At 40.1% G+C, this 19,739-nt stretch overlaps 1 protein-coding gene across 1 annotated transcript in view; it reads left to right on the top strand.

The window, feature by feature from the left end:
- igsf11 (immunoglobulin superfamily member 11) overlaps window positions 1-19,739 on the top strand; it is an 89,081-nt gene that overhangs the window by 57,963 nt on the left and 11,379 nt on the right. Inside the window, exon 2 of the mRNA XM_089013606.1 lies at window positions 14,321-14,484. Coding sequence (XP_088869732.1) covers window positions 14,321-14,484 — 164 coding nt within the window. The remainder of the gene's footprint in view (window positions 1-14,320; window positions 14,485-19,739) is intronic.

Genomic DNA, 19,739 nt, shown 5'->3' on the forward strand with positions numbered 1-19,739 from the left:
TGAGGGTGGCTGTCCTAAATACAATACAATGCATACATATGCATATTAGCATATTTGACAATAAAGCTGACTTTGACCTTGACTTGACTTTGACTTATGGTTTATATAGCGCTTTTACTACAGCTGAAGCTGGAACAAAGCTCTAATATGGGAAAAAAGGGAAATTCCACCCCTTGTGGAAAAGAACAAAACATTGCCAGAGACCATGGCCAGAGCTTTATCAGCACCAAAGCAAGAAATAAAACAAAACCTGAATTAATTCGGGAATGGCGCTCTACGTCATATTTTCAATTCTCGAATAAATTCATGAATGGCAGTGAATGAGTTAAACTTTCTTACATCGCTAATTAAAATCATGTGACAAGAAAATACCAGTAATCTCACTGCTACATTTAGAAGAAAGGGACAGAATAGCTTTCCAGTCTGCTGTCAATAGGCTTGACACTAAGTTGTCAAAGTCAAGGCCTGGGGGCCAAATCTGGTCCGCCATGTCATTTTATTCGGCCCATTAAAGCAAATCAAGCATGTAAGGTTCGATAAAGTCTGACTCAATATTTCAAATTGTCCCATGTAAACCACAATAACAGTCATTATGTTTTACTTCAAATTTGAAAACTTGTTATTCATTAATTTGTTGTGCGTTCTATATGTAATATGTGGAATGTATTTAACATTCTAATGGCTCCTTCAAATTCATAACGGCCCGAGAGAAAACCGTAACTACAATGTGACCCATGTGAAAAATTTGAGTTTGACACCCTTGCTTAACACACTTCCTCTGCCACATGAATCTCCCGTAATGATCTCTTTTGTTTTGTAGCGCTGGGGGCATGCTCTCTCATCCAGGTAGAAAAAAATCAGCACCTGAGCTTTTATGTAATAAGTGGCATGAACTCTGTGCGACATGGAGGGAAAAAGATACTGGTGCGTCGGGGCTGTTGAAAACATTAGTCTATTTGGAGGGGGAGGGGCCTCTTTTTCCGAATGGGCAGCACGTGTGACTCTTCTCTCGTCAGCTGTTAGCCTCTTTTTGCCTTCGTTCCTTTGCACGCCTCGCGCATGGCACACACGCACATTCATTTTATTTTTATTGTAAACTCCCTCTTTTGTGGAAGGGAAGGAGGAGGCGTATTTGCCAGCCATATGGCTGTGCCAGGGGCGTCCGGAGCAGATGTGCTTGGCATTGGGGCTTTGCTCTGTCAAGCGCATGCCGACACACAGACATGCACGAAAACATTTACAAATACATGTACATATGCACACACTTTCAGTGTGTACTCACACTAAAAAATGAGTATTGAAATACAAACTTGCGGCGACTTCTAATGAAGTGCCACCATACTGAAAAATTTAACAGAATTTATTTCGAATTAGTTCAAATTGTGATTTCTGATAACTTGGTCACAACATGAGACTACAGTGGCAAGCTGATTAGCAAACAAGCCCTCAGTTTGCCCCGCTTTTTTTTGTTTTTTGTTTTGCAAACTGAAGAGTCAAGCCCAGATTGCCTTTGGAGGGCTGACTCAGCTTTTATGCATTGTTTTTTTTCTTCTTCTCCATATTATTTTTGCTGAATAGTATGAATGAATGACGGTGGTGTCTACTCTATCTTCTTTCCTTTCGGCTTTTCCCTACAAGGGGTCGCCACAGCAAATCAGTGCCCTCCATCTTTAGAGGTTTGATCCGCATGTTTGTTTTGGCCAAGCTTTTACGTCTGATGCCCTTCCTGACACAACCCTCTGTATTTATCCAGGCTTGGGACCGGCACAAGAAGACTTATGTCCCTTTGTGGCTACAGAACAAGCAACTCGCGTGTCTACTGTATATGGTCTGTCATTCTTTCTGAATGAAACAGAATTTAAATTTGACACGGGTGCAGAATGATAAAGCCAGCGTCTTCTGAATATTGGCTGAGTCAGCGCTTGACCCGCGCCACTCATTCCAAGGCATCACCATATTGCTATACTTCAAATTCCCTGCTTCAAAGCAATCCACCAAAGGATACCAAAGGAATTTATAGAAGCTTTTTTTCAGAGTCATCCATGATTATCCTCTTCAAATAAAATGCAGCTATGCAGAATTTTTTAGTAGTTAGTTGTCGATAGCATATACCTGTCAACTTATACGTTTTCACCGTATTTTGTATGTTTTTGGTAATCATTTCAAATAATGTACGACGTACTACAACTTTTAGACAGGAATTAAAAAAAACAATCTTACGAAGACCATTTTGGCTTAAATCCAGTTCATCTCAACTGCTAGCCAACGACAATGCTGCCACCAATCGCTACTATTGTCACGGCAAACCAGCCAATGTAATCAAATTTTTTTATCGCTGTGTAGGTCGGATTGATAAAAGCATAGTGTGCACATGCGCGGAATGCTGTCTGCATTTCCGCTTGAGTTTGCCTTTTTTTTACCATTTAAAATAATGTACGCCGTACTACAACAACAACGGGAATTGTCATCCTTTATAAGGGCAGCTATTAGCCAATGTTGACAGGTATAAATTAGCAGGTTCAGGGTGTCCCCTTCATACTGCCTGACAACATCTGAGATAGGCTCCGGTCCCCCCCTGTGACTCTTGTGGGGATGAAGCAGATCAGAAAATGGATGAAGGGATTGATGGATGTATCCATTCCAAATATTTGCTCACCTAAAAATAAGGTTGGCCATTGTAATACAAGTTGTGTACCACCTATGGATATATATAATATTCACATTTTTCACAACCAAAATGTTTTCACGTAAATGCAAATACAAACTGGCCTTATTTATTCAATAATTTTAAAGCAGGGTGTGAAGACCAATCACAGTTCACGCAGATGTTCAATGCATTGTTCGTCATGAGTAATTGATTAGAAAAAAACATCATGTGAAATGATAAATGATGCTTTAGGTGTAGTTAGAGAGAAAACAAGTGTATTTTTTTTCTCTTTTTCTTTTTAACGAGTTTAAAATGGCTTTGGGAGGTACTGTAATCAATTGTGTATGCTTCTTCTCCTCCAACTGGTCATCTGTCATGATCGAGTCAGCACTGAGCAGCTGTCAACAGGTAGCTTGCAATCTTTTGTGTCACCATGGCCAAAAAAACTTGGGTTAACAAAAAAAAAAATATGTCAGTGCGCGCGTGTGTGTGTGTGTGTGTGTGTGTGTGTGTGTGTGTGTGTGTGTGTGTGTGTGTCTGTGTGTGTGTGTGTGTGTGTGTGTGTGACAGCTGAAAAAGGCAAGCAACTGACTTCTCAGTCATTTTAAGCATAGTTTGACTGAGCAAATCATGCATACCATGAAATGTTATCAGTCTTCTGGAAGGGATGTCAGATGGCAGGCCCGCAAAGACAAAATCTGTCTAAATTGAGAAACAGATGTACAAAAAGAAACACCAAATGGTCACTGTCTATGGATATCAGAGACATTGAAATTAAATTTACTGGCAATAGGCTGGCTTTTTGGTCCCCCGTTGTGAACCCACACACACGATTAAGCCTTCCTGTCTGACTGAAAGGCATCCTGCTGTCTTCAGACGACAAGACGGTCCTTCTGTCAAATTTTACTTCTGTCATCACTTTGTCTTTTAGATTTACAGCATGTTGGACAGATTAATTATTATTAACAACTAATCGAGGTAATCCAAAAGAGTAGTTGAATTAATTTCATTTACGTTTTTGTTTTTGCACTTTTTTTTAGTTTGATGTTTTTTAGGTGTGTGCTTATTTTCAACGGTATAAGACGAAAATTTATGTCATATCCGCAACAAATGTGTCAATGTTATTGTGTAATAATGTGGTGTCTTGTGGTGCGTATTCATAGGAACACAGATACATTCATTTTTAAAAAATCTAAATAAAATCAAAACAGGATCTCAAATAGGTTCAAGCGGAGTATATAATTAACAATAATTTAATTATATATAATTAACAATAATGAATGTGGCAAGAAACAACATGAATGTATTTGAAAATGAACCGAACCAAACCATTTTATAGGCACATTCGGTTTGGTGAATAATGGGTCTTGATCGTTCGTCCCTGGCTCATCGCTTCTAGGGGTGGTGATGGCAGAGGATGGTTAAATCAGCAGGAAGCCAGATGTTGGACAGAAAGTTAAAGATGTTTGTATAGCGAATTACCCCAACAGTGAATGTGCCATAAACTGGTTTGTGACAATTAAAAACATGACTCTTTTTAAATTCAAGATGTAAAAAAACATTTATTGAAAAGAGAAAAAAAGTAAATGAAATTTTTAGGTACGCGTTTTATTTTCTTTTTTTACGACATACTATCACAAAATATAATACAAAATAAAAAGTTTCAGCTGATTTATTTAGAAAAGGACACATTTCACAAACAATCCATGTGGCAAGCACAATGCATTGTATCGAGCCTGGATTCAGAACAATAATTGGACACATTCATTTTGTGTGAAGTGCAAGCAAGGCAAGCCTCAGGCCAGTCATCAGAGGCGGCGACTCTTACTTCAATCTCATGTAAAATCGGGCAGTGGTGCGCATGTGAGGCAGGAGACAAATGTAACAAAAAGGATTGCTTTTAGCAGAAATTATTTAAACGACCTGTGGGAAACCAGACACCTCCCAGCGTCATATTCTTTTTTGTCCTGCTTCACGTGAGCTTAGTGAGCTGCCTTCATCGTGAGGCAGAGGAACGCACTGGTCCAAAGAGAAGATAAATTGTCACAAGCCCTCATTCCTGTTGGACGCTATCACCCACTGAGGACCTGCTGAGTCTCACTGTTCGCTCTTTACCAGACTGTGGGGTGGGTTGCATTGTAAATCACTGCTTTCCTGAGATTTTTGAGAATGACGGTAAAGGGAGAGCATATCCAAGGACACTTGTATACAGCACACACAAACTCGATAGTGCTGAAATACAATCAATGCAGACTTACAGGACAATTAGCACAGGGCGTTGCAGACAAGATTACCTCGAGCTCACCGATGCTTCCAGTAATAGGCACACTGGCATTATCTGCTTGCTCTGGCTGGAGGCTTAGACAGCATTTAGGTTAACCTGTTTGGGCAGACAGCGGGCAGAGTGTCGGGATTTTCTTTTCTTCAACCTGAAGACACAGGAGATGCAGTCGTTAAGAACAGTGAAACCGCACACTCTCTAAAATGAACCAATCCTAGCTGCTCTGTGCAAATGGATAACCATTTTGTATTTTGTGTCAAATCCAACGTTTTTATGCACTTGGATTTGATTGGATTGAATTAGACTTTATAAATCTCGTAGTGGGGAAATTTATATTTCACAGCAGCAAAGGAAAGCAAAGGAAAGAGTAGAAAAACAAAACACAGTAGCTGCTGGAAAGGCAGCCACTGTTGCGGCGCCATCTTGAAGTCAAAAGAACCAAAAACAAAATAATATGACAACAAAAATACACAGTCATTCTATGTTGAGTAGTTTCTGCATACTCTTTCTTGTATGTAGCAGTTCCAGATGAAAGAGGAGAGGATCAAAGTGACCTTTTCACCTCTGGATCAGGAACATCATGGTGAAATGTGCATATCTGGTACAAGCTAAATGTTGAAAGCAAACATGAAGCTGAATCATCCATTGACAAAAACAGATTGTCTGACATCTCCTGTCCCACGTAAATCCGCTTCAATTCCAAGCCGCGACAGTTCCACATACGCATCTGCACTCTGCGCTGACGCTCCTTTCTTCTCATCGTGGGCTACTCAAGCCATGTATCCATCCAGCCGCAGACTGTCCAACAGCACCGACCTTTTCTCTGAACACATCGGGGCTGTGAAAATGCTGCCCATGACAGGCGCAAAAAAGGATCACCCCAGAGCTGTCCAGCGATGACAAACAAATAGCACTGACATTCCTCCCAAATCAAAAGCACTGCTGGCATATTCGTGCTGCCGAAAAGGCGCAACCGCTCAACAGTCTCCTCCTTGAATGTCATGGCCAAAAATGGTGATCGACAATCCATATCCGTTCCACATGACGCACAACATCACAAAGTGACAAAAGAAAACACAAAAGCAAGACAAAAACAACAAAAAAAAGCAAGGCTCGGGCGTCATCTTGGACTTGTACACAATCCAAAAACAAAGGGGTTTCTTTTTCACCATTGTCATCATTTTAATCATGGAGATTTACCTGGAAACCAAGTCGCTAAGACTAGATTGCCTTTTTTGGGGTCTTGATTAGGGCAAACAAGGGCATGTCACCCAGTTAAAAGGGACTTCAGGATTAGAGCTGCCAAAGACCAAAATCAAGCCTCTTGCCAATCATGTCATCTTACTGGCAGATCAGTTTGCTTGCCAGGAAGTTAGATTTATATGCAGACATTGTGGCAGGTTTGCCAAATATGCAGTTTGCCAGGAAATGGAATTAGCGGTAGTCCATACAGAGGCGCAATATGAGAAAGCACATGGATTTTTTGGGGGAGAATTCAGCTCCTGTTTCTGAAATGTTATTTTTGTCAAACAATTTGTTTGTTTGTCAACTGAGTAAATTCGTAAATCGTGATTAGATCAAGACTGGCTTTTTGTTACTAATGTCCACAATGGAAGAAGGTACTTTATGGTTTGGGACATTGTGTCTAAGTGTGTGTGTGTGTGTGTGTGTGTGGTGTTTGTGTGTGTGTGCGTGCGTGTGTGTGTGTGTGTGTGTGTGTGTGTGTGTGTGTGTGTGTGTGTGTGTGTGTGTGTGCGCGTGCGTGCGTGCGTGCGTGCGTGTGTGTGAATGTCTCTTAGTTAAGTTTGGGTATGCATGTGCTGAGCCATCTGTTCACTGCTTTATCAGTAGTCTTCCAGTGCCCGGGCTTATCTCTGTGCACAAGGTTTGCGCTGGCCTACTTTAACCTTCTGCTCACTCACTTTAGCCAGTCAAGCACAATAGTTTCATTTTAATCACTGGTCGTCAGCTTTCTTTCTTCGTAGTACAAGTAGTACCTTGTCGCTAACGCTGTGGGACATGATAATTAGTTTCTTGATTTATCGCACAAAACAGTGTGCAACCTTTTTTGTGTATTTTTGATCAATCCTAATCAATGGAAAGTGGTGAACTGCCGCTTTCAGAAACAGGCCGTCTTAAGTCACATGAGGAGAAAGTCAAAGTGAGCCGATTCTCATGTGACGGGGTGTGACCAAACACCACAAGTATGGTCATGAAAAGTTTGAGGATACGTAATAAATAGTGTTTGTGCAACGTACTGATAAGCTATTTGTGTCTTTTTTTTCAGTGTGGTCCATTGCATAGAGATACTTAAAGGACAACCGATGTCACTTTTTTGTTTCCGAACTGACATCAGAAAAATGTTTTATAGCATCTAAAATACCCAAAACACGCAGTATAATATTTTTATTCAAATGCAAAACACCAATAAAAATGACTTAAATTGTCCAAAATCTGCAAAGAAATTGAGATGCGAATTGGGCATTTTCAGAAAGTACCGCCCGCAGTTTGTGACGTCACGCCAAGACGCTGAAACATGTCAGGTATTTGAAACACCTACAATACACAGTCTGTAAGTAAAGAATCTGGTTTAAATTAGATATCAACTAGACAGGATGAACTTAATACAAGTGCAGGCGGCCAATCCGAACGTCGCCAATCCGAACGTGGCAGTCCGCCAAGGCTCGGGACGACCAGAACTGTGCAGGTGCAGGCGGGGCCGACAGTGCCACCCGTTGGTCGCCAACCAGATCATGACAGAAAATGGCCACCGAGCTCCTGTGAGGAATGTATCAGCCCGTTTCCACAGGCTGATAAATTCCTTACATGGAGCTTGGATGCCCTCTTCTGGCTCTTTCTGGTGCAACACGAGGTTTTAAGACCAAACAAGCATTGACGTGATGGAAGGACTGCTACAATGTGTCCTTTTTTCAGTCAGGGGCGTTCCTTCAGTGATGTCACGTACGGACTCGTCACCAACTCAAAAACAAGACTGCCGGAATATTCAGCACGAGTCTTAAAACGTAAAATATAGCTATATGCGGTGGAATCTTTTTAAAATACGCTCAGTAGAAGTTATTTGAAGCAATTTTACAAATTATGGACACAACTTGTCCGGAGACGTCGGACAAGTTTAAGTATTCGTGTTTTAAGTTGCTACACTAGGTATATTCATCTTTCTTGAGTAAGTTTAACCCTTTCAGGGACATTTTATTATTGTTGCTGCATGAATTGACAATATATAACATCTGAAGGCTTGTCAAGAGAGTCCTGTTAGGTGGTTGTCTATGTGGCTAATAGGTCAACTATGATGGGTGGGGTAGGAGGGATGAGAGGAAGGATGAGCAAGAGATTTTTAAAGCTCTGATGATGGGCAAATGTTTGGCGAGCAGCTTGAGGAGGGTGGAGAGCTGCGCCGGGAGATCAGTGGAATGATTTTTTTCCACTATGAAATCCATTGAAACTTATGAAAAATAATGATGGACTGATAGATTGTGCGGTGGGGTGACTTTTGTTTGAGACGCTCATATATTATTTTCAAGAGCACTTTAGTTTGTGTCCAGCAGTTCAGCGATAGCACGCTGCAGTTCTCAGCACTAAGAGTTGCAGAGATGTTCAATGTTTTCAGTCAGTACAGAAAAAGAGAATTTTCAAAGTGTACAGCTCAAATTTGAAGCCGGATCGGTGTGACCAACTGTTACCCCCCGAGCAGGAGATACACGTTTTTACGCTCAATCTCTCATTGCTCCCAGACTATTTTCCACCCCCGTCCATGAAAGTCTCAGGCTCACACAAAGAAATGCAGTTGGAAAACAGGTTTTTCATTTTATCATGCATGAAAATGGCCAAATGTTAGCTGTCTCGTTTTTTTTCAACCTACCAAAAAGTAAAAAAATACTGTTCATCTGTTGAAACATAAATGATCTTTGCAAAAAAGCAACCAGTTTGTCACGCGCATATTTCCAAGATCAATTAGGAGTGACCGTTTTACTTTCCTAAACCCCTCCTGCCAACCTGTTCGACACCCTGGCCCACCACTTGACATTTTAAACTCTGATCACTACCTCAGTGTCATGAGAACAAAATTACAGGATGCAAATAATTTGCAAGACATTTATTATGTTTATGTATGGGTGGGGGCGGCCCGGTAGTCGAGTGGTTAGCACACCAGCTTCACAGTGCAGAGGCCGCCTGCTCGTGTCCCGGTCCGGCCTCCCTGTGTGGAGTTTGCATGTTCTCCCCGGACCCGCGTGGGTTTTCTCCAGATCCCCCGGTTTCCTCCCACACTCCGAAAACATGCATGGCAGGCAGATTGACCACTCCAAATTGTCCCTAGGTGTTAGTGTGAGAGTGACTGTTGTACATCTTTGTGTGCCCTGCGATTGGCTGGCAACCAATTCAGGGTGTCCCCCGCCTCGTGCCCGAAGAGAGCTGGGATTGGCTCCAGCACCCCCCGCGACCCTAGTGAGGAATAAGCGGTACGGAAAATGGATGGATGGATGTGTGGGTGGGATGGCAGTGATAATGTCAATTCTACATTTGTTGCTATGTACAGGATAAGAAATTGTTGTTCTCAGTTCCGTTGTGGATGCACCATGCAGTTGACCCTGACACACATACATCATATAGAAAATGTATAAAATAGTTGTCCCTCGTGTGATGTGGTTCTTTGCCATGCATAAACGAAAAAGCAGTGATGACACGCACCTGCTAAACTGAGCCTTCTTGAAGATCCTCAAATGTTTATCGCTTCACTCCTGAAGGGCTGCTGCTGCTTTGCCTGCCACCACTTTTCTCTTTTGCTGTCTTCAACCTTCTTATATCCAGAGAATGTGAGTTCAACCAAAATTCGGCATTTCAAAAAGAACAATCCGCTTTTGATTAAGGCATTTAATGACACTTTTGAATTTACCTATCATAATTGTATCACGGCTGCTATGAGATGGTTTGAACTGAAAATAAATAGCCTTTGAGGAAAGAAAATATTGCGATGGAAATCTGTTCCCACCCTGTGATGATTTACATAATCCTGGAGACATGGAGACAACAACGAAGTGCAGCCCCCCCCAAGCAAGAATAATCAAAGAAACATTAAGTAATGCAACAGCTCTATTAAAGCTTAATATTTCATGGAATCACCCTTGCGGACAAAACAAAACGACAGATGATGAAATAAGTATTTCTAATCAATTTTGCAAATTCATCTACACCAGAAAATCAAATCAAATTATTGTGACCAAACATGTCCATGACATTTCAAGTCAAGCACGCAATGTATTTATACATAGCCCTTAAACACTGAAAAAGTCTCAAAGGCTTCACGTGTCCATGGTTGACAAATATTAATAACAACATACCCATTGTGAACAAGGATAAACACAAAAGGAGTGAGAAACCATGGGGGGGGGGGGGTGAAAATGGCAGTTCATGAAGTCATGCAACAATCAGCCAGGGAATTTCCGTTGGCCTTTCTTGTAAGAAATAGATCTAAATCGCCGAGCATGAGCAGGATTTTAGATAGTCCTGTAATTCATTTGAAACAGAACATTTACTATAGTTTCAGACATTATAAAACAGGGGTCAGGAACCTTTTTGACTAAGAGTCTTGACTTGAGAGTTTTGAAAGGCAAAAGTAAAATATTTTGAAATCTATTTCAGTGAGAGCCACACATACACACACATGCACGTGATTTCAACAAAATGTCAGAATATATTATTTAAAACAACTTTGTGATAATACTCACCATTAATATGATTAGTAAAAAAATCCAGCCAAACGATCGGAATGAAAGTCAGCTTGCCGGGTCCATAGGCGAAGCTATTGCTCGCTAGCCTGCACACTTCTCATTAGCTTACATGCTTGTTTTCTGCCGTCTCTCACAGAAGTATATCGATGCTAACGTTAGCATGAGGCATGTCAAAGTGCCACTGATATTCAACAGTTTCATTCATGGTATTGTTTCATTGCAAATTAGAATCATGGCAGAACTTTTTCTCTCCATAAAGGCAAATCCTTCCGTCCATTCAACCTGAAGTGTATGTTTTTTTTACTCGTAAGGTTTATTTAAAAGGGAGCATTTACCTGTTTCGACTTCAACGGCCATAGGTCAGTATCATCCAATCAAAATTGTGCTTTCCGCCAACTACCGCCCCAAACATGAAATGAACAGAAAAAATAAGACCACAGTGATACCTTAGCTTACGAACTTAATTGGTTCCCAGACAGAGTGTAAGGCTAAAAGTGTGTATCCCGAAAATTAATTTCCCACAGGAAACCATTAAAATGAGAATAATCCGTTCCCAGGTCCTCATAAAACATATTTTTCTACTTTCTTATTTTCTAAGCCTTAAAACTACACAAAATATACCTTATTTTATGTATAATAAATGTGTTATGGTATTATAATTAAAGAAATAAACTCTACTGTATAATATTCATTTTATTTATCTTTGTGATGGTCGTTGATGGCTTGATGGAATGGAGTGGCCGGTTTTCTCAGCATTAAACACTTGCTGAGGAACGTAATCTTCTTCTTTTACCATCTTGAGGAATGATCCCTTGTAGGTGCTTTCTCTGTGATAATGTTATCTAGTTCCTCATCAATTGAGGTTCTGTTTAGTTGGGTCGATAGCTTTTTGCATCATGTGTACAGATGACTTGTGCGGGTTGTTTGTGGAGCCTGATTGTTGGGATATTTTAACTTTGCAGTCTACACTCTGCCTCTGAATCATCAAAGTTGAAACTCTCTCACTGTCGTCTGCCTGTCTCTTTCATGTTCAAACCACCTTCCCTCACTGATGCATTCTTGACCAATCACGTGGCTTTAACCGACGACTGAGGGCGGGGAATAGAGGACAAAAACAGTCAGCTGCCATTTTCTTTTTAGGAGAACGGGCTCTTCGCGAACGAGTCATCACTCATTGTGGCAGCGCCGTGTGTATCCCGAAAAATATTTTGTATGCCAAGGTAAAATGTTCATAAATTTAACGTTCGTAAACCGAAACGTTCGTAAGCCAAGGGGTTCGTAAACCGAGGTATCACTGCATTATTTAGTTTTATCGGCGAACCAGATGCAATAATCAAAAGAGCCATATATGGCTCGCGAGCCATAGGTTCCCGACATAAAAGGTCGCTTGATTGGCCAGTGAACCACCAATGATTTTGGTGCATGACTCGTTATTTATACAATGCATATTAATTCATATAGCGCTTTTAGAACTGAAGCTGTACCAAAGCACTGAATATGGACAACTATCATATACAGGAAATAAAGCAATCACACAGATAGTAGAACATACCAAAGAGTAAAACTAAGATCAAGTCTGAATCATGCTGAGTCAAATGCCAAATAGCACAAGTGAGTTTTGAGGCCAATTTTAAAGATGGGCAGCGAGGGGGCTTGCCGAATGTTCAGTGGCAGGTCATTCCAAAGAGTGGGACCAGCAACGGAGAAGGCTCAATCCCCGATGAGCCTTTGTTTAGTTTTTGGCACATCTAACAATGTCTGGTCAGATAGACCTGAGGGGCCGGGAAGGTGTGTGGATGAGCTCAGAGAGTTAAGGGGAAGCGTGGCCATTTAAACATTTCAAAAGAAATAGTAAGATCTTGAAAAGAGCTCTAAAATGTATAGTGAGCCAGTGAAGGGATGCCAGTGTAGGAGTTATGTGCTCCCTCTTACGAGTACCAGTCTAGGTATTTGACCGATGGCAGAACCCCTCCCAAAACAAATAAAAAACAGACAGTATGCATGTTATCTTTATTTTGATTTTTTTTTTTAAATTATTTACTTATTCATTTATTTTGTATGGGGGCCCTTGGGCGACATCTTACTCAGAGGCTTTCTGAATGTGTTGTCAAATAGGCCCGGCAGCTATTGTGAGCTTCAGCCTTGAGGGGGAAGCTTGGTGCGGGGAGATGTCCCTACTTTCTTTCTTTCTTTCTTTCTTTCTTTCTTTCTTTCTTTCTTTCTTTCTTTCTTTCTTTCTTTCTTTCTTTCTTTCTTTCTTTCTTTCTTTCTTTCTTTCTTTCTTTCTTTCTTTCTTTCTTTCTTTCTTTTGTTCTCCTTTCTTTCCTTCTTTCTTTCTTTCTTTCTTTCTTTCTTTCTTTCTTTATTTCTTCATTTCTTTATTTCTTTCTGTCTGTCTGTCTGTCTTTCTTTCGTTGTTCTCGAATTCAATACACTTCATGGTGACTCATTTCCTGTAATGAGGCCATTTGTTTGTTGACTGTCCATGTGCAGATTGATTGGCACAAAGGAGTCACAGCAAGGGATGACATTTGAGTTGAGAATATGTTGAAGTAAAAATGCCTGAATAATTCAGGTATTTTTAATGCATATATCGATGAGAAGTTGTTTAACCAACCTCCCTTGAGTGTATAGAACACGGTGTGTTTTTGAGACAAATGAAAGCGTGGGAAGTTGCTGCCAGAATATGAAAGCAAGACAGTAATATCCATAAAAAATACAATTGGCATCCAATCAGTTATATTGGAAGTTCTTAAAATCTCACAGCACACCACCAAACATAATTATCGCAAAAATAAAAACTTATTTTTCCCATTTCATATTTTTGCCATTTAATCGGACATTATTGAGTTGTTCTTTCTGTCACTTAAGTTGCTGGCATACATGGCGGGACAAAAACACATTCTTTATTTTTAACTCAATACATGCCATCCCTGAATTTATTCGGGAATTGAATCCGAATTTGTTTGAGTTTTGTTTTTTTCCTGCGGGTTGTGCCGATAACGCGCTGGTCCGACCTCCGACAATGTTTTCTTCCCTTCCACAAGGGAATTTCTCTTTTTTTTCATGTTTGCGCTTTGTTCCAGCTTCAGCTGTTGTTAAAGCGCTATATAAACCAATATGTATGTACTGCATTGTATTTTGGACAGCCACCCTCATTTCAAGCTCATATAACTCTCGACCCATATAACTTAGGAATTAACTATTTTTTTCTTATTAGAGAAGAGAGTCTAAGGTTTCTTATTCTGCATTGGATGTTTATATAGTCCGAAAACTCAATATTCATGTGTCCTGGAATTTGAGTGAAAATGACAAAAAACCCTGGCACTGGAGTGAACACATTTCTGTACATGTCTGGCAGTGAATTAGGTAAATATTAGGCAGAGGTGTGATATGGTTTGGGCTTTAACTTCTTCAGCCGATCTAGAAATAGGTTGCCTTTGAGAGACTCTCACCCTCCGCTCTCAGCAGTTCACGTGTATTTCTATGAACCCCCCCAAAATAGATATTGTTCATTCATACCCCTTTGATTATGTGTTCAACACAGCGCTTGTAGATGATCAAATTATATCGTTAATATTGTGTCCTACAACAGTATCTTTTATTTCTGAAGTCACCAATCGGTTTCTGGCTCCCCCTTTGCAGTGAGTGTCAACGCACTGGATGTCATGGTATCGCAGAGCAGTATCCAGGTAGCCCGAGGCCAAGCAGCCGTCCTGCCTTGCTCTTTCAGCACCAGCGCTGCTCTCAACAACCTCAACATCATCTGGATGGTGATCCCACTATCCAATGCCAACCAGCCGGAACAGGTACACACACACTGGCTCACCCACAGTGAAGCTCCGCTCAATGCCGGAGTGTCTTGAGTGAAAGAACGGTCAATTAAAGGAGTGTTGCCGTAAAGATGTAGTGCAATATCCTGGGGAATATTTTTTTCTAACTCACTTTCCAATGTAACCTCCCCGCATATGCCCCGTGTGGATTGCCGCTTTCACCTTGACATCTTGCAGTCAAAACAGGTACAAACGATTCCAATAATGATATGGAAACAAGGTGTGTTCAGATATCGCCCCAGGAGCCCTCCGGGGAGAGAAGTTTCGCCATGTAATGTGTTGAAATTCTCTTCAAGAACTACTGTATATCCAAGAAAACTTTAAGATTATACTGCATTTTAAATAGCATTACAAACGAGAAGCAGTTCTCCGGTGTGCCAAGTGAAGTATCCAGTATATGGTGTAGTCTTTCAGGCTTACTTCAAGTTCCAGATCCTCTCTCTCCTGTTTGTGTAACATACACAGTTTGTGACAAGAAAACCCAATCTAATCTCATTTGTTATGACTTTTCATCATGCCAAAAACGGATTTAAATGAGATTCCATAAGTTTAATAAAACATGCCCAGTAGTAAAATATTTAAAACGTGAAAGACATATGACCATTTGTACGGAAACAATTTGTCACTGAAATTCAAGTAAAGCAAGTAGCGCACACACATATGGAGTGAGTAATGTCAGAAATCATGCAGTGAGTAAAAAGAAATGTGCACTCACTCAACATGTGATGCATGCAAATGTTAATTCCATGACCGGCGCGCATGCAAGTATTTCAGCAAAGAAACATTTTCCCCTATGTACAACATTAATATATTAAGATATTAAGATCTTCTCTATCTGGCTTCTCTGACTTATTTATATTGGAACCAGAGATTGGCTCATCATGAAGCAAAATAAAAGCAATCCGCAAAAACCCCTGTCACCGTATGTGTTATATGAGCCATGTGACAAACGTCCCCACGATACGTGCAACGTTACAATCTGGACAGTTTTACAGCCAAATGCAGACAGGTAGAGAATCTCTTTTGGTGCATCTGAACGCACCTTGGGAGTATAAATTATGTAGAAGTAGTAGCTTTTAGGCTTTAATAGATGTCGAGGTTGTGAGTGTGGCCCTGCTGTTAATAAGTCTATAGAGTATTTATTTATTTATATGTTTATTTACTTATGTATTTATTTAATTCTTTATTTGTTTGTTTATTTGTTTGTTGCTGTATGTATGTATGTATGTATGTATGTATGTATGTATGTATGTATGTATGTATGTATGTATGTATGTATGTATGTATGTATGTATGTATGTATGTATGTATGTATTGATTTATGTATGTATGTATTGATTTATTTATGTATTTAATTGTTTATGCATTTGTTTATGTATTTAATTACTTATGCATTTGTTTATGTATTTAATTACTTATGCATTTGTTTATGTATTTTATTATTTATGCATTTGTTTATGTATTTTATTATTTATGCATTTGTTTATGTATTTATTTTATTGACATATTTATTTATTGTGTATTTATTCACTTATTTATTTGTGTGTGCTGATGTATTTAGCTATTTATTTATTTTTTTATTTTTTTATTTTTTTATTTATTTGTTTATTTATTTATTTGGCTGGGTGTGTGTATTTTTTTCTCACCTCCCACTTTCACTGTCCGCTTAATTTGTCCTTCCCATTGTCAGGATGTATGTGATTCATTTTTAACTTATTTAACATGCAGCTGCCGGCCATACAAGCTCACCTGCCTCCCCTCACTTTGAACCTCCGCTGGTCGGCCGTCCAAATAATATGATTATCTTCTGCACTAATTACCTCATGCCCACAACAGGCTCTCTATAGCAGCTGTTCACCACACGCAGAAGCCCACAGACATACACACCGACGCCACAAACTAGCGTCGAACTGGCGCCGCCGGTCCAAATCGCAGCACAAATCTGTGCATGCATCCGTGCATAACTTCAATACATTTACCGTGTTCGCACAACACGTAGAGACAAAAACATGCATGGATAATGTTCAAATCAGATCCATCACGCCATGATGGTCTCACTGTGCTCAGGTATGCTCAACAAATATAATCAGAGTGACTTGATGCTATTATCAGCTGTTGTCGACTGACACAATGTACACTGCCACTAGAGATTTGTTGTTTTATGCGGCACCATCACTTGACATTACATAACGTGTACTTTAGAAGTATAAAAAACACAGGGTACCAACTTTTTAAGTGTGCATTCTCACTAGCAGAAAAGTCGTGAAAGGTACATACGCAAGCAGAAACAGGCACTTTCAGTTCTTTGTTTGAATTGACGTGGGGGCCCGGGCGGTGACAGTGCATGAACAAGGTCATTTTGGAGAATGAATGTCATAAATGATTACAGTTGATGCTAAAAGCCATTAAGAATTACTGAACAGAACTCTGTACACTTACACACCCTCGCGGCGTGCGTTAGCACTCTAAAAAGCGCTCTTCGACCACTCAGCTCGCGCTCAGTCTTCTCAAATTTGAATACCCTGTCCAGATAAAAAGCGACAGTGCTACTTATTGAGCTGTGTAACACGGCAAAAGCAAGAGACACGGCAGCTCCTCTCACAGAAAATTTAATTTGCTTTGCTTGATGTTTTCATTCTGTCATATGTTTCTGTGTTTTACAACTCCCCGTCTCGAAGGCCCAACTCAACATTATTTTAAAGGACAACCGACGTCTCCGGACAAGTTGTGTCCATAATTTGCAAAATGGCTTCAAATGACTTCTACTGGGCGTATTTTAATAAGATTCCACCGCATATAGCTATATTTTACGTTTTAAGACTCGAGCTGAACATTCAGGAAGTCTTGTTTTTGAGTTGGTGACGAGTCCGTACGTGACGTCAGAAAAGGACCGCCTCCTCACCGTAAAAAAGGCGCGTTGTATCGTCTATCAATCACGTCAATGTATTTTGCTGTACTGTTTTTTTAAACCATGTCTTACACCCAAAAGCCGCTAGCAGAGGGAGGCAAACTTCATGGAAAGATAGTATCAGCCTGTGGAAACGAGCTGATTCATTCCTCACCGGAGCTGGTCGCCATTTTTCTGCCTCTTCTTGGGTGAGACATTCCCCCCGCCCGTTTGCCTCAAAATGGCATGGAATAAATTATTTAATCGATTGCAAACATGTATGCTTTCCTCTTCAGAACTATTTGAATCATATTCATAACTGGATGTGTAACAAGAAAGCATATTCTCCGAATCTGAAGCCATTGTTTTCATTCTCCAGAAATGCAAGACGTCTTTGCGTCAAAACTGGGGGCGGGACTTTCTGAAAATGCCCAATTCGCAGCTCAATTTTTTGCAGATTTTGGACACTTTAAGTCATTTTATTGGTGTTTTGCATTTGAACAAAAATATCATACTGTGTGATTTGGGTATTTTAGATGCTATAAAACGTTTTTCTGATGTCAGTTAAGAAACAAAAAAGTGACGTCGGTTGTCCTTCAATAATTAATTCATCATTGTTCACCCTATGGACCAGTGTGAAATCAAGGATTCTGAAATTATGAGAGAGAACAATCATGAGACGTTTCAGTCAGCTTTGAAATTACAACTAAGAATATACATACATACATACATACATACATACATACATACATACATACATACATACATGCACACGCACATACATGCACACGCACATACATACATGCGCACACGCATACATACACACACACGCACACGCATACACACATACACGCACACACATACACAGATACACGCACATACATACCTGCGCACACGCATACATACACGCACACGCATACATACACACATACGCACATACATACACACATGCATACATACATACATACATACATACATACATACATACATACATACATACATACATACATACATACATACATACATACATACATACATGCACACACGCACATACATACATACACGCACACACGCTCATACACACATACCAGTGGTGGGCCGTGGATTTCATTGCGAGGCCTTCAGTAGTGCTATGTCTTTATCAATCCAGAGTGAAAAAAGTGTGGTGTGATTTACTACAGGTCCAATAGAGGGTACCATTGGCTGGGAAATTACTGACTTTTCTTAATGATGTCTATATTTTCTTAAAATCCGTCTTAAAAATAGCTTTAACACACGTCTGGAAGTAGCACAACATGGGGAAAGTAATGAAAAGAAGCTGAAAGACAATTTGGAATAATTTAAAAGAATTCATGGTTAAAATATAATCAACATCAGTCCATGATTCAGATATTTTTAGGCCATCAGAAAACGGTCCGCCACTAATATATATGGTGTGTGTGTGTGTGTGTGTGTGTGTGTGTGTGTGCGTGTGCGTGCGTGTGCGTGCGTGTGCGTGTGTGTGTGTGTGTGTGTGTGTGTGTGTGTTGTTTATTAGTTTTTTTTTCTCTCCCAAAGACACTGATGAGTGATTCACGAGGGGTTAAATATTGAAAGGATATACAGTAAAGTCTCGTTATATCGATATCGGATATATCGATAGTCCCGGTTATATCGATACTATTTCTATGCACGCACGGAGAAAATTACATGCAAACAGGGTCGGATATATCGATAGTCCCGGTTATATCGATATTTTTTTGGACTCCCTTGAATATCGATATAACGAGACTTTACTGTATTTAGCAGCTGTTTGAATGCAGAGAAGTATAAATTTACTGTGTGAGTTGAACTGCTGCTCTTCTTATATTGAGGTCAGTGATAATCTGCGGTGCAAAACTGACGTTAATCTGTAATAGAGAACATCTGTCAACGTATTTCAGATGATCAGATTTTGATCCTCATCCGAACCATCCAGTCCATCAGAGGATGAATCGATGGCATACACATTGCAATTGACTTTTTCTTCTGGGGAAGGGATCAATATAAGATTGTTTTAGGCCAGATACACACATCAAGGCAATTAGGTTGTTTTTGTTATGACCCAATGAGCCTTCCAAAAATAAGTGGTCTCTCTTATAGATGGATGGAAAATGTGATTTTCCTCCTTCTCCACAAATGATATCAGACGCACGACTCTTCTATTTCTTATTTTAGTCCGATAGCAAGTGTCCTCAAACATTTGAATAGTTTACACTATGCCATAGTTTTCCATACTTACTTCAGCAATATCAATGGAATGCATGGTGGGAATCCTGCTCTTGGGGGTCACGTCACAGAATCTCTGTTTGGTTTAAGTCTGGAC

Source organism: Hippocampus bargibanti, linkage group LG14 (genome assembly GCF_051943395.1).
Source record: "Hippocampus bargibanti isolate YZ-2025 linkage group LG14, ASM5194339v1, whole genome shotgun sequence".
Classification (NCBI taxonomy): domain Eukaryota; kingdom Metazoa; phylum Chordata; class Actinopteri; order Syngnathiformes; family Syngnathidae; genus Hippocampus; species Hippocampus bargibanti.